The sequence below is a fragment of the Carassius carassius genome, chromosome 18 (assembly GCF_963082965.1).
Source record: "Carassius carassius chromosome 18, fCarCar2.1, whole genome shotgun sequence".
In the NCBI taxonomy this organism is placed as follows: domain Eukaryota; kingdom Metazoa; phylum Chordata; class Actinopteri; order Cypriniformes; family Cyprinidae; genus Carassius; species Carassius carassius.
The window spans coordinates 6,720,143-6,739,858 of NC_081772.1; the positions used below are offsets into that span (position 1 = coordinate 6,720,143).

The 19,716-nt window shown below is 36.3% G+C and overlaps 1 protein-coding gene across 1 annotated transcript; it reads right to left on the bottom strand.

The window, feature by feature from the left end:
* Nucleotides 1-1,233: 1,233 nt before the first annotated feature.
* On the bottom strand, nucleotides 1,234-3,560 carry LOC132091816 (5'-deoxynucleotidase HDDC2-like). Its single transcript, XM_059497920.1, has 6 exons — nucleotides 3,519-3,560; nucleotides 3,321-3,442; nucleotides 2,697-2,799; nucleotides 2,547-2,615; nucleotides 2,327-2,465; nucleotides 1,234-1,525 (listed from the first exon to the last, which is right to left on the bottom strand). The coding sequence occupies exons 1-6, from the start codon at nucleotides 3,552-3,554 to the stop codon at nucleotides 1,389-1,391; spliced, it is 606 nt and encodes a 201-aa protein (XP_059353903.1). The 5' UTR covers nucleotides 3,555-3,560; the 3' UTR covers nucleotides 1,234-1,388.
* Between the last annotated feature and the right edge of the window lie 16,156 nt (nucleotides 3,561-19,716).

A 19,716-nucleotide genomic window follows, 5' to 3' on the forward strand; every position in this document is an offset into this window, starting at 1 on the left:
CACTTAGAAAATTGCACCGGGGGCTCAAAACATGGTAATACATGCCTTGTTGGTGCATTGTCTGTGCAAAATATTTCTTAACTTTTGCATTGAAGAAAAACAACCAACTGGAGAATGTTTATTCTTTAAGTTCTTTTCAAAATATGTATATTTTTCGAGGAGACTGTCTTTGGATTTAGTCCTGCATTTATTATTTATACTAACTCAAAATTGTTTAACTGTAACAAAGCATGATACATTTCCAAAAATAATGGCTGCGTATAAAATCCTAAGAGAAGTACTTGAAAGAATGTTTAACAAAATGGATGTTAGACTTTGTTTTCCTGAATGTTAATGCTTTTATTCTTGCTGTATGCCTATAACTTCAGCACATATTTGCTGATAACAGATGCAAACAACTAATTTAAGAAAGTGGATTTACATTTTACTGGAATTTATTAGCTTATCTGATATGCCTGATTTTAAATGTAATGTGTTGGAAACCATAATTGTCACTGACCAAAAATGTATAGCATTATTGTATCCTGTTTTTTTTTTCTTGATACATTTGTGTGAAATGTGTTGCAGCTTTACATACTTAACATTGACATTGAAGTCAATTGTTGTTTTAAGGAACAGGATTTTATAGCCGAAATCTTTCTTCAAACTCATTCTCAGTGTTGAGCTGCTGTTCATTATTAACGTTAGTCATTAAAACGTTTTTTTTTGCAAAGTCACAATCCAGGCTCATCGGTCATGAAAATAAGGTGAACTGAATCGTAATCCGAAACCATAAAATGAACATTAATTTTACTCTTCCTTAGTCACTAAAACAGTAAAGTGTGGCAAAGTCTCTGCAAAAAAAAAATTCACAAGATAGATGCTGCTAAGTTTTGACCTTTGAGTTGCTTCTAAAGAATCCTTTTTGTAGTTTCTGCTTTAATTTCCACTTTCTTAGTGTCAGTCACTGTTGTAAGACAATTTTTCACAGAACCGAATGTGTACACAAACATATTTTAAAAGTTGTTATAATTTTAGAATTAATTGTATATACATTTCCTTTGTACTTTTCATGCATTTAACAAAGTAATATCAGTTTCAACTGATAGAAAATATTGTTTTCTATTAAAGCATCTATTACTGGAATGCAGCAGAAACAGAAAATCAACTTCTGACAGTATTTCCATTTAGTTTGAATAGAAAAAAATATATATATATATATATATATTTTTTTTAATCAAAACTCCTGCAGAACATTCAAACAAACAAGACACAAATATCAAACAACCACAAACCATGCATGCTTCTGTGCAGTGAAATAAGATTATGCTAAAACAGCTTATCGGGACAAAATCAACACTCAGATACAGATGTGTGGAGGTAGCTTTATTGCCAGACAGGAACTGAGATCATGGTGTCACTAGTGTGTGAGAGTTTGTGTCAGTGGTTTTCTCTGAATCATTATCTCCTCTGGCAGCGATGTGTCTAGCTCTCTCCTCATACAGACTCTTCACCAGACCCAACACCTCCGGATGATGGAACCTCCCTATGATCAGAGGAGAAAATACATACAGGCAAAATATAAAGCTATTTCATTGAATCAGTAATTATAAGAATGAAAACTGTAAGCCATTGCAAAATTGCATTTTATGCAAATAAAGAAATAGTTCACCCCAAAATAAAATGTTTTAAACTGTGTTTGTAAGAAACAAATCCATCATTAAATCATCACTTCAGTCAAAAATCCATAGTAATGCTTCCCTACAGTAAAGATAAGTCCATCCCCTATGGTCGTCTTACTTTCCTTAAAATCCACTGACAGGTTTTGTTAAGAACCGTTTTGGACTCTTTTTGCTTATCCTTGATCTGTGCATATTTCTCTCCTGATTCAGACAAGATGACTTTTTCACTGAAGAAAGCAATACTTTGGATAGATTGGACTGGAATTGTGGGGGTTACTTGTGGATTATTGTGATGTTTTTATCAGCAGTTTGGACTCTCATCCTGACGGCACCCATTCACTGCATGGGATCTATTTGTGAACAAGTGATGTAATGTTAAATTTCTCCAAATCTGTTCGGATGAAGGGTTCAACTCATTTATTTCTTGGATGGCCTGAGGGTGAGTACATTTTCTGCAAATGTTGATGTTTGGGTGAACTATTCCTAGGTGATCAAAATATTTAATTCACAATTCTTTATAGGATTGAACGGCCACTGTTGAGCACTTTGATACAATTTTACTTTGCCATGGTAACAATGATTTTTCTAATGGGTGTATGTATCTCTTCTTAGAATTGCTTATGTTATCAGATCTTGAGCTTGTTGAATATGTGTGTTTGTCAAACCTTCAGTGGAGGTGAAGAACTCCTGCAGTCTTCCAGGTTTTCCCTCTAACTCTTCATACTCATGAGCTTGTATTATCATCTCCAGCTGGTCCAACTCCTTCACCAGTTTGGCTTCTGGACTAGACTGAGTCTCATACTCCTAAAAAAGGGACGTATTCCAATCATTCCGAACCAAAAAAAAGGAACACTTATACCACTTGTTTAGTTTTGATCAACTCACCTCCCACAAGTTGTAAATCTCTTTCCGTAAGCCATAATCTAACAGGCCTGTGATGTGCACCATAGCTTCCTGAAGAGAAAGATTCTCAGTGTTTAATTTGTACACAAACTAAATATTTCATTTGTAAAAATTAGCTTAAAACCATTATACCCTTTCCCTTCTGTGTTTCTCTGCTTTGCTAACATTGTCTGCTGGAGCAATATCTCCCACAATACACTCAGCCAGGTCATGAACTAAAGCCAGCTTCATGCATCTGTGAAGAGAAGAGCTGATCAATGTGAATGCATCTCAAGGAACTGCTCCAGTTTGGAGGCAAGCTTCTAGTTTTTTTTTTCTTGTTTTTTTTTTTTACAATAACTGTTTGTTTAATAATTGATAAACTTCTAGTATTGTAAATATATTTACACATTTTGTACATTTTACATCGTTCTAGAAAGCTGCTTTCAAGAATTTTAGTATAAGCCCCAATGGGGTTTTAAGACGACTAGACGTCGATTTGATGACTTCTAGTGTACATGAATGAACGACTGGATGTTCATTAATCGAACGAGCAAGTATGAAACTAAATGAACTTCATACGTGTGAATGAATCTTAATGAATTCGAACAAGTGTGAATGAATCCTAATGAACCGCACAAACGTGGATCTAAATGAACTGAACAAATGTGAAGGAAACCTAATGAGCCGCACAAATATGAATTAGTCCAAATGAGCTGCACAAGTGTGAATAACTGAACCGCATAAATGAGATAATTTAAGACGCCTCATACAAACCTCTCTTTATTGACAGTGACGTCCTGTATGGTTAAGGCCGTCATAGACATTCTGTACATATGATCAGACACACTCTCAGGCTGTTTGATATTTCTGTACACCCATCCTGTTCGTGGTACGCGCTGTTACACAAGCGAGCGTTAATATAACATAGGTTAACCTGCAAAGCATTGATATTGTTAATAGAATATCACTCACTTTTAGCTGCCCAACTAGTTTCATGAATTGCAACATGTTGTCCGTTTCCTAACACCAACAAATAGGACAACGACGTCCGCGACCTGGATGTAAATCACTGCCCCCAGTAGAGTAAAATTGCCGGTTATTGTAATGACATTCAACCGCCACTAGATGGTGAAATAATACAAGCGAGTCGATTGAGTCTAACTACTCAAGTCAACCAAAATCTATAAGTATCGAAATTAGAATCATCTTTATTCGCCAAGTAAGGAATTTGTTGTGTTATTTTTTTTTAGAAAAGCTCTTGGTACATACATGCATACATACATACATATCTGACATGAGAACAGAAACATTTAAATAAGACTTAACAAGATTAATAATGTGTATGAATCTGGAATAGAAGATTTATGTACAGATTTAAGCATTATTTATGCTTTATTGTATATATACAGCTGTATAGAAAATATGCATATGTATTTACATAGTACTTGAGAGAGAGACAATAATTAGAGATTGAGAATGAATTACAGGCATGTATTGGGCCTACAGAATCACACAAGTACTTCAAAGGCGTATACATAAGTTTAGTACAGTTATATCTAAGTTTATAAATAATTCAAGTAAGAAAATATTTCTACATCTAAATAGAAAGCAGTACCACAATACTTTTTTCTTCATAATTGATTTTTTGATTAATTATTAATAAAATGAAATAAAATGAATTTTATACATTAGATTAACTGGTTCTTGAAAAACGTACGTATGTTTTTTTACATGTACCTTTGCATTTACAGATTTAACACGTAAATACCATGAATACTCAACCTGTACAGTGGTATATTTCAAAGTACCACTATTACCATTTGATACCATCTGTTATGGAATAAGACCATAATTTAATAGAAGTGAGAACAATTTAGCATGGTTCTCACTTCTACTCTAACTGTACATTTTAAATGTATTGTAACTGACAAAAATACAGTATTTGTTATTATAGATTGAAATTTAATTCTCAAATTTTAATCATCTTGTGATTCTTAGTAAATGTTAAAAATATATAATAATAATAATAATAATAGTAATCATTCTTCCCTCAGTTGTTTTGGCCTTGACATACACTTTGTCTACAATGTTTCCTTAAAGTAAGAGAGTGGGATTCTTCACCATGTGCACATTCCTCAGAGACTACAAAACAAAACCGATTCAAGGTTAATACAGGAAATGTAGACCTTAAATAATGAGCTTTGTGGTTCCGTATATGATTTAAGATTTAACCACAATCATTTTCAATTTCATTCTACAGTGATAAAATGCAAATGAGGGTCCTCAGGCAGTGTTGTATGTGAGACAGCTGAATCATTATTTACAGGATACGAGTCTCTTCCTCGTGTAGATCTTTTTTTGGGTGTGTGTTTGTAGTGACAGATATAGCTTTTATTCTGTGATGTTCATCTTCCCCCTACCTAAGTCATCGCTTTTTCTCATGACACCGTTTCCTGGAGGTACTCTCTATTTGTAGAGGGTGTAGACAATACATCCTGCTCATGGGTGTTCTGGTTATCACTTCTTGAACATCCACCAGGAAGGATGTACTGACTGGGGATATTTTGCATATTGTGGGATACTTTCAGCTTTAATGAAATAGGATTTTAAAATACTTGATTAGCTCATACAGTTGAAAACATAAGATGCATTTGGTAAGTTTGTCTGCTTAACATGAAAATTAATGTAAAAATACAGTTTCAGTGTTCAGAAATGCGTATTTTGTCACACTAAATGACAAACTAAATTTAGACTATTTATTCAATAAATATAATTATAAATTCTCAAAAATACATTATCATGCTAAAGTTTATATATATAATTACAATTTATAATGTGTTTTCTATTTCAATATATTTTAAAATCCTGAGATGCAGAGCTGAATTTTTATTATTAAACAGTTGTGCTTAATACGTTTGTGAAAACCATTATACATTTTGTAGGATTCTTACAAAGTTCCATTTTTTTTTATTTAACATATAAATCTTTTGTTACATTATAAATGACTTTAACTTCAGTTTTGATTAATATAATACAATGTAATCTTGCTAAATGGAAGTATTAATGTAATGTAATGTAAAATGTACTTTTTTTTTTTTTGTGGTTCCTTCTGGAAGTTTGATGTGATTTTTATTATCACATGTATTTAAACTAAAACTGTGATTGTGTTTTAGATCACTTTGAAAATAAATTCAAGATCGGACATGTTTCTAAAAGTGCCTTCATGGATGTAATTTGAACCGCCTTGTCCCTTTGAGGCAAGAAACTCCAGTGTTGTTTACAACTTCACCTGATGTAGAGATCTTCATTTCAACTTGTGAATGGTTCTAATTGACCCCTGGGCCAGTAGGGAACGCTTCTTTTCACACGTAGATGTGACGAGTGTCAGAAAAAGATGCTTCCGTTGTCAAAACAATGATTGCTGCACTCCTCTCTTTATTTACAGAAAACGCAGTGTTCCTTCCTCTCTTCTTCTGGCAGCAGAAAACAGGCCCACAGCTGACTGCAGAAAGACACTGGGCTGCTGGCCGCTCATCTCCCTAACTGTCTCTTCCTCTATATTTAACTGTTCGGTTGTAATACATTTCAAGTGTTCCACCGACCTCTCATCTCAGTTGACTAGAGAAGGTCTAATATTAGAAAGTGAAGCTAAAAGTGCTCTGGGAACTCTTTTGGGGGATTTTGCAGCTCTCTGGAAGTTGTGTGAACTGCCTCGGATGTGGACAGTGGGACACGACAGTTTCTCGTGAGAATGCGGTGCTGTCCCGTCTGTGATGCAGGGGGATGTTTACAGAGGGCACGTGGGGTCAGAGCATCACTCACAGGGGTGTGTCGGGGACGACTGCAGATCTGCTCTCGGCACCCCGCTGATACTTTAACAGGCCTTCTTTGCTCAGTGCTGTCTTGTCTGTGTTTGAGATTAGATTCTGACACGCTTTGTTTACACAGTACCGAACCTCCACAACCCTGAACATATACTGCTTGATAGTCAAGTGAGAGTGACTTGCCAAACATTTACAATTCAGAATTGTGTAAGAGTTGGCCACTGAATTCTTCTACATGCACAAGAATATTTACATTTTAATCCGATTTTGGCCATAAACCAATTATCTATGTGTCATGTAAACAACTTGTTTGAGGAATAGTTCAACCAAAAATGGAAATTTGTTGAAAATGTCACCCTCAGGCCATCCGAGATGTAGATGAGTTTCTTCATTGGAACAGATTTGGAGAAATTTTGCATTAAGTCACTCATTCACCAATGAATCCACTGCAGTGAATGGGTGCCATCAGAATGAGAGTCCAAACAGCTGATATAAACATCACAATAATCCACACCACTCCAGTCTATCAACTAATGTCTTGTGAAGTGTAATAAACAAATCCATCAAGACATTTTTTTAACTTGCTATTTTAATGCTTCTAATTAAAATATGAGTCCTCTATACCTACATGATATTGTTACATTTCTCCAAAAATGTTGATATGAAGAATAAACTTCATCTACATTTTTGATGGCCTGAGGGTGACTACATTTTCAGCAAATTTTCATTTTTGTGTGATCTATTCCTAAGCCAATATTCTGATTTCTAAAAATCCAAATAAGACTTGTTGACATTCATGTATTAATCGCTCTTCTTTGTTGTGTAATAATCACCTTGTTTGGAAATGTGACTGTAATGGGATATTAATTTATGCAGGCAGGTGTAAAAATGAATAGAGGGTACTCATTTTTTGGAGCAATTTATTTTTTAAAAACATCAAAATATAGACAAATATTTTTAACAATAACATGTATGAGAAGTAACAATTTAAACTAATAACTTAGGAAAACTGCTAATGATGCATTGTAATTATGATAAAATATTTAAAATATGCAGATTACCATATGCAGTACCATTCCAAAGTTGGGGGTCAGTATTATATTTTATTATACATATTTTTAAAGAAATTAATTAATCCTTCTGCAATAAAATTGATCAGAAGTGAAATCTATTACAGACAGATGCTGTTCTTCTGAGCTTGTTGTTAATACACAGTGTTTCCACAAAGCAGCACAACTGTTTACAACTGTGAAAAGAAAATATCTTGAGCACCAAACCAGCATATTAGAATGTTTTCTGAAGGATCATGTGACATATGAAATAGGAAACATTTATTTTAAATTATAAAAATACTTAAAAATATTGCTTTTTTTGTATTATTTCAGCAAATGCATATACGACTTACAAAGTTTACATTTATATAAATAAAACATGCATCCTTCTTTTGCTTAGATCTCCATGGCAATGGGTAATCAATCTGGAATCCCCCCGGCTGACTATGCTGGGTGTCAGGGGGGCCTTTTCACCACAGTCACGCATTGTGTGAGTGGACAGTGCTGGGGTGACGGTGGCTAACAAATAGCACTGGCAGTGATGGCTTGTGGGTGCTTTGTGCGGCGGGGCAGGCAGACACAGAAAAGGGCCTTGTCCCGGAGGGCCGTGTGAATGAAGAGAGGTTAGAGCGGGGGCAGGTGTAACACGAGCTCCAGCAAAGTCTCTGTTCAAAAGAACACTACCTTAAAGTGAGCAACCTCAGCCGGCCATAAACTGAGTTCAGCGGTGGGGAGGGAATGGGGGGGAGGCCACGCTGTTCCCTCTCAGGGAGCACATTGGGGGCTTGCAGGCCTTTCTTCCTCAGAGGGAAGAGCCTGAAGAATGGGACATTGTCATTCATGGCTCCTGAGCTTTGATTTAGAGCCTGTGAAAGGCTGCGGCGGTGACACACAGTGAGAGGTCTGTGCCTCCGCTCTACTCACTTCTTGTTAAAGTAGAGATGAAGCCTTTGGCGGCCATGGAATCGATTATTGATGCACTTTAAACGCAGTAGAACTACATCCTCTTTGACGACAAACATGTTGAGATGCCATCATTTTGGCTTTGAAATTTAACCCCAGCAAGGACATCTAAAAGAGCAACCATAAATTAAAGTAAACTCGTCAATAATGTATAAACCAAGAAAAAAATAGTTTTAATTCATTTTCATGTGGTTCTTTTTAATAGTATTACCATGTATGAACTTATTTCATTATCTATCTATCTATCTATCTATCTATCTATCTATCTATCTATCTATCTATCTATCTATCTAAAAAATGAAATTCATGAATTTTCGTTTGTTTCTATGTCTAACAGGTTCTCATTTTTGGGTGATGTATGCCTTTAATGTGTAGATTTTAAAGTACTGCAGATAATAATATATTACAAAATTCTATAACCAAGAAGCAAAAGTAACTTAAACTTGAGATAAGTAGTGATTATGTGGAAATGAAAAGTGTCCCCAGTGTTGTTATTGCAGTAATTATCAGTAGTCTTGGAGCATATATTTAGGTTAGAGGACATGAACATGTAGAATTGTCATAATTTTCAAAGAACACAAATGAGAACAACAAATAATCTCATATCAGCTCCTGTTACCAGATTACTTATGAAGGCCTAAAGATGTCCCTTGAGCTTCTCATTTCATCTTTTGTAACACTTCTGATAAATTGTTTTGAAACGTTGTCCTGTAATCAAGGGAGTAGAGCTCATTCAGTGGAGGCACTCAAATGTAACTGTACCTCGGCCACCAAAGCTGACCCACTTCTCCCGTGTGAGAGATAAAGGGCTGGAGGAGAGAAGCACAGTGCTGCCAGGAGCCCTGTCCTCCTCACCATCGCTCCCATGGCTCACCAAGATCATCCTGTTCCCAGTGCAACACCAGCACCACGCCGCCCCGCCGTGCCCCACGCTCTCTCACACAGAGTGCCACTGTCTGCACAGCGACTGCCCCCCTTCCATTGCATAACACAACATCTGTGAAGTCTCTTTTTTGCTCTTTCTATCCCTCTTTTCTCTCGGGGACAGCATCGGTTATGTTTTATCATAGAGTGAGTCTGGTTAGGAAATGTTTGAAGAGAAAAAGGAAAAGGGTGGGGGTTCGTTCTGGCTGGCGGTTTGGCTGTCACCAGAGCATGCACAAGGAGAAAAGCCTGGGAAAGAGTGTGGCAGAGTGGTTGAAATCTCAGGTCATGATGATTTAGCCAAAGAGCATGTGATGGGTAGGACCTATTGAACATACCTTTGATTCAGTCTTCTGAGGTGCTGGCCTGCTGTCATGTTTGAGCGGTGGTACCTGTAAAAAGGAGTGTGGATCAGAGTCCAAACCCCCTGTGCTGGCTGCATGAAAGGGTATTCAGAAGGGTGTTTGGGGGTCTGAGGGCCAACTTTTATCCCTAAGTTGGTCGACCGTTTAGAGCATTTTTCCATGGACAGAAATGTGCTTGACTTTATAAAGGTCCAAAAAGCACAGAGGTAATATTAGCATTAAGGGATCACCGATCAGGAATTATGGCAGTGGGAGTCACAACATGTCTACAATAAGAGGGATTACTGATCCCAAGTCATGTGGTTGTTTTTGCAAACTGTAAAAACAGACGACCTCGGTTAATATCTGTCGATGAGATCAGAAAGCAGCTTAAACTTTGAAAGCAAGATCTCAAAGTTTCATTACGGCCTCACGTTTACATGTATTTATTCAAATGGAACTTATAGTCAAGAAATGTACATTCACAAATTAAAGAATGAACAATTAACACTTTGCTAATATATATTCTAATTGACTTAGATGAATGAATGAATACTTCTCTAAAAAAAATTAATTCTGTCATTATGTGTTCACCCACACTTTTAAGTAACACAAATGAAGCTGTTTAGCAGTTTGGCGAAAAATGTTCAAGTTGTTTTTTTACATACTTGTACGTGGACAGATGGCCAGTCCTTCACAATGTATTTTATTTTATTTTATTTTATTTTACACAAGCACCATATTATTTTATTGAATAGATGTGCTCACCGTGATAAGTAATGCACAATCAGCAAGTGATTACAGAAAAACAGAAAAATAAAATATTAGCTTGAACTATATGGAAAACTATATATAAGTAATATGGGATTACCAAAAACAATTAAAGATAAATTATGACAGAATTTGTGTTTTTTTTCTATTGGAATTATTTTATTAAATAAATGTAAAATAAAACTTTGTCAAAAAGCATTAAAAACCTTTACATAACTTCCAGAGTTCAGGAAGTTAATTTGGTAACTTCAGACCTATTAATCCATAGACATCTAAAAACAATGCATCTTTTCCACAAACTTGCATTTTAGAGAATGTTTGTTCTACATCCTGATATTATTGCATTTATTGGATCACCGCCAGAAGAGGTTAAAGCAATGGGAAACACCGGCAATCTATCTCTCCTTACCAGTGTAGCTGACAACCACTGTCTGTCACAATACAAGCGACTAGGCAAGAAGGAAGGACATATTATATTTAGCCCCATGAATGTGAGGCACAAAAACAACAGACCAGTCACTTGATAAACAAGGGGCCGAGAGCCTGAGAATGACGGTAGGGCCTACCAAGCAAAACAATTGTGGAGAGGACACAGAGAGGCCTATGAAAACAAACAGAGCTGATGAGAACGTCGCTGCTTGTGAGCGGCTCATTAGCGACCAGATGCAGCCTTTCCCCTGCGGCTCGCCCTCACCGTTTCCAACACCTATCCATTTTTCATGAAAGTGTGACACTTTTTTTTCCCCCAGACAGACTTTTCCACTGATATTGACAGCATTAAATCATTGGTTTAAGTAAAGAGATTCACGTTTTTATCTAGGATGTTTAATAAGGATGTCTCTCTGGCTTTGGCCACTCTCCCTTATTGGTCTTACTCATGTTTAGACCTTTATTTCTTAAGTCATTTTAAAGCTTTTCTGGTTTTCTTGAAAGCTTTTTTCCACATTGTAATGTTTATTTGATTGCAGACCACTTATTTGGCAAGAAGTTCAGTCAAATCTCTCAAACGTCAAACCTTTTTTAATACAAAATGTCTTTGTCTTAGCTGTGAAAGATTTTAAAGTAACCGTTTAAAAGTTTGTGTTTTTTTTTTTAAGGAATTAGTACTTTTATACTGCAAGGGTGCATTACACTGAACAAAAGTGACAGTAACTAATGTTACAAAAGATTTATATTTTAAATAAATGCTGTTCTTTTGAGTTTTCTATTCAAATAATTCGAATAAGTGATTTGAAAAAAAAAATCATGTAGACATTGTTGTCCATACAATAAAAGTCAAAACAACACTGAACCTCACTGACTTTCATTATAAGGGGCTTGATTTTTAGCTTTAGCAGTAACTCACTGCAGGTCATTAATCAAACATTAATTAGTGGAGGGTAGTATGAGCAAACAACATGAAAACCTCATTGAAATTTAAATCCAAACCATCAATCTACATCAACTAGGCACACAAACCCAAAAAATTTTACTCAAAGTGTTTTTTATGTTGTTAAATTGCTTTAACCAGACACGCCTGTCACTTTAACTTCCCTTGGATTTCTTAAGGGCTTGTTGAACCCGAGGATGTGGAAGAGGAGTGTGTGAGTGTGTTGCATGCGTACGCATTGGGCCAATGTGGGAATGGTATTAAAGTGGAAGTGGTTCCAGATCTTGATAGAGACATGTAAGGGTGGAGAGAGCACAGTTTATTGGTGAGGGGATCGCCCAGCACACTGCTGTGAGCACACTGCAGCACAGACTCATTGTGCTGGCCCTTAAACACACTTAAACACTCGTGAATCTGACCCCAGTGACTTTGATTACAGTTCCACTGTAATTTAGAAACATGAACAGTAATAAACTGTAAAGTTTTGTGTGCATGTTGTTTTTGTAATTGTGGCATATTTAAACATTTAAAACTGTTTTAGTGGGAACTTTTCCTGTACTCCAAAACCGAACTATTATTTCCAGCATTTTCCCTATACATTTTTTAAATCAGATTTTTATGATATTTTAATCACAGATATAGAGCAAAAAGCCAAAGGATATCATTTAATGCACTGCAGACATCAGGGTTCATTACACTTTGCAGCAGTGGATTTTTCTGACATTGGTGTTCAATATAGCAACTGTGTTTATGGTTATGTTTCTTAAACTGTTCAAAATGGTGGAAATATGCATTTCAGGTGCACTCATCCAGAACCAGTAGTATTTATCACTTCCAGAAATGGGGACATTCACCAATAAGATATCAATTATAGCATCTAATCTCATCAAACAATATCCGCATATAATCTATAATCTCCTGAAACCAGACAGGGTCTATCACGAAAGCTCATTGGCCGGGGAAGACCCTCCTTAACCCCCATTTCCCCAGCTAAGACATAGTGCCTCCGTGTAACTCATTCACACTGGACATGGGAGAATTTCAAAGAATAGAAGTCAAGAACAAAGTTGAATGGAAGGAAGTCAATCCAGATTCCCAGATGGTCAAATCAGACAAATTGAAGGTAATTCCAACGCACATAATGGCTCCTCATAAGATGCCTGGAGATAGTAGGTGTGCACAGCTGGGAATTGCTTTCATTGCTGCTTTAATTGCTATTTTTAAACATGATGTGAAAATGGAGTCATTAAATTCATAAATCATGTTTACAAACAGCACTGAAGTAACTTTTGAACACAACTTAAAGAAACTATTTGAACATGACTTCAGAATGGAATGTACTTTATATTTGTTACTTTCTGTATTTACTAAATTAATGAGGCTTGGGAAGTGAACAATGTGTATCTTTGGGAAAGAGGAGTGTGTGTAAGCATGCGTATGTATGAGTGTTCTTTAATGTAAGTGCGAACGTAGTCGAAATCCACAAAGGGAAGATGTGTGTGTGTTAAATACATGTGTGCCTGTCTCTAGACACATGCTGTTGTTCCTGCTACTGAAGGAGTTGTGAATGCGGTGGGAAGGTCACCTGATCAGCGCCCTGGGGGCGACCCCAGTAGGCCGCCACTGCAGCATGTCCAGGAGGATCGAATGCAAGTGACAAGCGTGGGCTTCCATCACAAAAAGCTCTCTGTGATTGTAGCACAGGGGCCGAGGAAGTTAGCGATGCTCCTCTCCCTCCCTGGCCAAAGAGCCATGAGAACAACCCTGAGAGAGGATGGAGAGATAGAGTTCTGGAGGAAAGCCATTTCTCTGTAGCCACTCACAGCTCAAGTTCCACTCGTCTCATGTCTGTCCATCCTGTGTTCACCTTTCCCATCTCTCCCACTTACCAACCTTCAAACTTATTTTCATGCAGTTCAGAGATGAGATGAGTACAAGCTCTGAGGGAGGCCTGTGGAGTGTGTACGTGCTGAGGAGTGTGTTTGGAGGAGGTGGTTGGATAGATTAAAGAAAGGGAGAGCTTGCGTGTGACACAGAAAGAGAGAGGTTTTGTCCCGTGCGGCAGGAAAGCACGCAGAGTGCTGTGTGTGAGAGAGAAGGACTTCACAGAGATAGTGAGTGTGTGAACATCACAGAGATGGGAACATTAGAGTGTTTGACCACTTGGGTGTGTGTGTGTGTGTGTGTGTGTGTGTGTGTTAAAGAGAAGTATCAAAGCAAAAATGGGTGAAAAAAATCTTTCATAGACAGAGATTAGTGAGCTGCCTTGTTATCTACTCCATACATGTGTTTAAAGCACATTCAAGCAGTGCATTTTTATTTCAACAACGTGTTCAAAATAACCCATGTCCCCATATTTCAAAACGCTTATAAACCATACAGAATTAGTTTTTTTTATGAGAAAGTAAAAATGCACAAAGTTTCCTGTGAGGGTTAGGGTTAGGTGTAGGGTTGGTGTAGGGCCATAGAATATACAGTTTGTACAGTATAAAAACCATTACGCCTATGGGATGTCCCCACTTTTCACAAAAACAAACGTGTGTGTGTGTGTGTGTGTGTGTGTGTGTGTGTGTGTGTGTGTGTGTGTGTGTGTGTGTGTGTGTGTGATATTTAACATATATATACAGTATATAACTGAAGAATGTTGGGAAAGAAACAGTTGCCGGTAGCCATTGACTTTCAATGAAAGCCAGTGACTATACCAGCAAATGTTTGGTTATTAACATTCTTCAAAATATCTTATTTTGTATAAAGAAACTCATACAGGTTTGGGACAGCATGGGGGTATAAGTAAATTATGACTATATTTTTTGAATGAACTATCCCTTTAAATGAACCTAACAGCTGAAAATCAGAAAAAAAAAGAAAGGGTATTCAGCTTTGGCTTATTAGTTTTCTTGTTTTGTTGGAAGTGTTCTGTTCCATGCCTTTCCTAAATCAAGTCTTGTTCATGTCCACAAACAATATGTTCAAAGAACATCAGAAGCAGTAATTACCTTATTTTAATCTGTATCTCACCGTCTGTTATGTTTCACATTATATATCTTATAGCATCCAAATGAAGACAATGATGAGTTAACAAATAACAACAAAATATCCACTGTGATATTTCTGGCATTAACCATATGTTATCTTTTATTTGACTTTCCAAACTACCACTGCTGTGATGATTTTCATTAGGCAAAAAACCTGACATAACCTCCCACCACTTTTCCTCTTGGTTTGTATAATGAATTAATCTCTTTCATAAGACCACATACAATTATCCCTAGCTCTCCAGAGGAGTTGACACATTAAAGCCACAAATATTTCTCAATGTTTGCATTGTGTGTGATTAAGTCTTTGAAATAATCCGGAGATGAGTAAATCGTTTTCATTTAAAACATTTGAGCATCATCTTTGTGTTGAATGACTTTTGGCAATGTGAGACGTGGGTTGAATATGTAGGTAAACCTGAAGGAAAAAATAATCAAAACCGGGTTTGTTGTCCTTTGCATTAATGCTCCATTGCATGTTGCTGTATGTATTTATTGAAAGTCTGGACTGACTTTATGGTCTAAAAATACTGTGCAAGTATATGTAGGGAGATTTTATGCTTCATTACTGTTATGCTGAGTAGGCAAGGGCTTTTTACTGTAAGTGACGTCATGAAGAAACACTACAGTTTAAATACATGTAATAATAATTATTAATATTATTAATATATACATATAATATCATATATAATTTTTATTTTACTTATTTTAATGTATTAATGTAATTTATTTAATATTACATTTTATATAAAATATGTCATTAATATGCATATTAATATGATAAAACAATTATTATTATTATTATTAAATGATTTTCTAAGACAGAAGAATAAAGATTTTGTTGCCCTCTTAATGCCCCATATCTATTTTTAGTAATCATTATTTAACTTATATTTTATTTTAATGCTTTTTTATTTTGTAAGTGTTCAAAGTCCTTGTTGTATGTAGGCTGTCATATTTGTTTGACAGCTCACAATTTCACTTTAAGTGCCTAAACATTTGCCACATTGTTGTAAGAACGCATTCCATAAAGTTCAATCATCCAAACACTCCAAATGCATCGAATAACTAAGATATATCATATCTGCATCAGATGTGCATGAGATTCCAGCTGGTAAGTGTGACTGTGTATAGAATCAGAGTCATTTGTTCCTCCCACCCCAAACAAAATATGCAGCACTCCAGTATTTTTTCATCTGGTCAACCTGCAAAGGAAAAGACCCAGCCCTTTTCTGATAAAAGATAAGTGACCAGCCAAAATGTGTCGACAGTAGATTAATCTGGGTATTTTTTTTTTTAACTCATTCAATGCCCAGCAACCAGACATGCTGGCCTGGAAGACCAGAGCTCTTAAGACCGTTTAGGAAATGACTGCTATGGTTGTTATGCTTTCTACTTTTCAAGGGCCTATTATCCCAGCACGAACATTTAGTCTTACTATTAGCCCTTTGTATGTTTGAGGAGAAGGGGCTTCTCCCAGTCGGATGTCTGGTCAGAAAATAGAACATGTTAAGTAACTTCATGAAAATTCTCAATCCTTCAATACATTCAACTTGACCAGAAAAAAATCTGATTACAAAGGGGGAAAACATTGAGGACTCAGAGCCAATTCACTTGCGCTGAGACATGGGTAAATGGTTCGAGAAGTTGGCCTCTGTCTGGATCATCATAGTATGGCACACCCAGTATCCCACAGACCAATGGCAGGATGGTAATTCAATTAAGGCATGAAGCCTGTCTCCCATACAGAGATTCAGTATTGTTCATAAAGATGCAAGTCGCCAATATCCGCCACTTCTCATGCTTCTTATTTTAGGCGAGATGGAAATCAGAGAGATGTGGCATTTCTGAAGGTCTCCTTTCATAGGGGATACTTTCCCAGACCCAGGAACTGTGACTGGAGGATATTCTGCATGTCTATCCATTAACGTTATCATTCTTCTGTAGACCATCAATTCAAAGCTCCACAATACATATTTTATTTTGATCTCATGGCTGTCAAAGAAATAGTTGAAAAAATTAAGATTTGCTGAAAATTTACTCACCCTCAGGCCATCCAAGGTGTAGATGAGTTTTTTTCTTTATCAGAACATCACTTGCTCACCATTGGGTCCTCTGCAGTGAATGGGTGCAATCAAAATGAAAGTCCCAAAAGCTGATAAAAATGGCACAATGTTAACTTTAAACTGTTGCCTCTGAATAAACAATATGAGTTTGTAATCAAAAACTCTTCCTCCAGTGAAAATGACTGTCCCCTGTTGTACTCTCACATCAAAATCCATATTTCTATCTCGATTCTGACAGTTTTTTCACTGGAGAGCAGACACACATTTCAGCCAGAAGCAACCGTTTGAAGGTAAAAACATCTTGATGGATTTGTTTATTACAAACACACAACTTTTCTATTCATAAGACATTCATTGATGGACTGAACTCGTGTGGATTACTTGTGGATTATTGTGAAGTTTTTATCAGCTGTGTGTGGACTCTCATTCTGACGGCCCTAATTCACTACAGAAGAATTGGTGAGCAAGTGAAGTAACGCTAAATTTCTCAGTTCTGTTGAAGAAAAAACATCTACATCTTGGATGGCCTGATGGGGAATACATTTGAAGCATATTTTCAATTTTGGATGAACTAGTCTTTTAAACTGGAATAAATGCAATATCAAACCCTTGTAAATCCCTGGAAATTTACATAAAGTTGAGGCCAAAATGCACTCTTTTTAAGCATCTTGTGATCTGAATCTCTCAAGGCAACAAAAACCTCATTATAATTTTAAACAAAAACATTTCCCCATTTGATTTAACATCTGCTTCCAACTCTTTGAAAAGCATGCACCACTGCTTGTGACAGTAGACTGGTTTGACAGCATCGTGAATGGGTGAGAAGAGGGCTAGCTCCAGGTGGCACATATGCAGTGCCAGAATCAATTTCACTGTCAGTGCGGAGCAGTGTGAGTACTGGAGGATGCCAAATTGGCAGAGCCTGAGCTCTCAACAAAGGAAGCTCTGGTGTGGGCAGGATCCCGGTTCAAAAGCAGTGGTGCCCTGAAGGCCTCACACTAGCTTTCTCCAGTTCTGGTAGCTTGTGTCCAAAGGTACTTACTCCCAACGCCTTTTAACCTGCCAAGAGCTGATATTTTTTCTCTAGTTGGGCACTTGGCTCACAATTACAGGGAAGGCATGTCATGAAAGCATGTCACACTCACCACTCATGAAGGTTTTTTAAGGTGAAGTGTAGGCAGAAGAACCATAAAGTTGCAAACTCATTTCATCTGTGGTTTGGAAAAATATACAATTTCAGACAGCTATATAAGATGCTTGTTTTGCCAAAGTACAGTACAGAGAATTTGGGAAGCTGGAAAGTTGTTGATAATTACAGACATAAGGCACTGAAATGTCTGAGTATGTTTTTGCTTCTGTGGGACTGATGATTTGTTGTTTTAGAATGTAAAACTGGCTTCTTTAAATTCATGGTAACAATTTACAAAAAGGGTACATGAATAATCATGTACATGTGTTGTTCTCCTTCCCTTTAAACTCACCCTACTGTGACTTATATAAAGCTTAAAAAATAAATAACTCAAAACCCACAAAGATTATTTGTAGAATGATTCCTTAAGAAATGACCAAACTAGAAACATGCGGCTAAGGTCAGAACAATTGCTGAGTGTCAGTACAGTTCACTTTTCATTCATTCGAAGGCCGTGATGATCCTGTACCTCCGATCTCTGACACACCACATCTCTCAATCGGGCTCAATACTCATTGTGTTAGTACATGTGATTTTCATAGAAAGTATAAAATAAATCATGTGCTGAGTTTAGTAAGTAGTAAACAGTTAATTAATAATGATTGGGCTCACTCAGGTAAAGTAATGTCAAAATAATGCATTAACCAGCCATGAGTAGATGTTAGTGTATGGATAGTTAATAATGAATTCATTATCATGGGCCCTCTCAAGTAAAGTCATGTCAAAATAATGCATCAAAAAGCCATGAGCAGATTTTAGTTTATGTGTAGGTTATGAGTTAGTAATGATGGGCCCCTCAAAGTAAAGCCACGACACAATGACACATTAACATTTATTTGATTAAAACAGGCTGAGTGAGCGATATATATATTCTTATTTTATTATATATTCTTATTTTAATAATGTATCAATGTATAAAAAATATATTTATTTAATAATATGTATTTATAATGTTTCATTTACTTGTATATTTTTTTCTGTAACAAACACATGCAGTGGCTCAGTGGTTCATGTAGGTTGTCTACAAACTGGAAGGTTGGTGGTTCAATCCCCGGCTCCACCTGACCAAGTGTCGAGGTGTCCTTGAGCAAGACACCTAACCCCAGCTGCTCCCGACGAGCTGGATGGTGCCTTGAATGGCTGACACCGCAGTCGGTGTGTGAATGAATGGGTGAATGTGAGGCAACTTGTAAAGCGCTTTGGATGGCCATGTGGTCTGTTGAAAGCGCTATATAAATGCAGTCCATTTATATTTAAAATTGTATTTTTAATTTTAAATTACCTTTAAATGTAATTTGTATATGAAATACATATATAAAAATACATTTATTCAAAAAAGCTTTGTTAATATATGTATGTCTTGCATAAAATAATTTCATTATATTTTACTACAAATTAGTCATTACAGAATAATTTTTGTTCCATGTGGTAGGTTATAGTTCAAACCTTCAAAATGCCCTGATTAAAAAAAAGAAAGAAAAAAAAGAAAAACATTATATTGCTTTAAAAAAAATGGAAATAGTTTGTTTTGTTTATTTTTACATCAGTATTTTATTAAACATTGATGCAAAAATGTATATTTAATATAAATAGTTAGTTATAATTATAATTTATATAAATTAATTACAAAATA

Bases quoted from the DNA above. Each gene is read 5' to 3' on its own strand.
- LOC132091816 (XM_059497920.1), bottom strand. From the start codon at position 3,554: ATGTTGCAATTCATGAAACTAGTTGGGCAGCTAAAA. The intron at 2,616-2,696 runs GTATAATGGTTT...CTTTCTCTTCAG, and splicing joins AGAAACACAGAAGGGAAAGG to GAAGCTATGGTGCACATCAC. The intron at 2,466-2,546 runs GTGAGTTGATCA...TCCCTTTTTTAG, and splicing joins AGATTTACAACTTGTGGGAG to GAGTATGAGACTCAGTCTAG.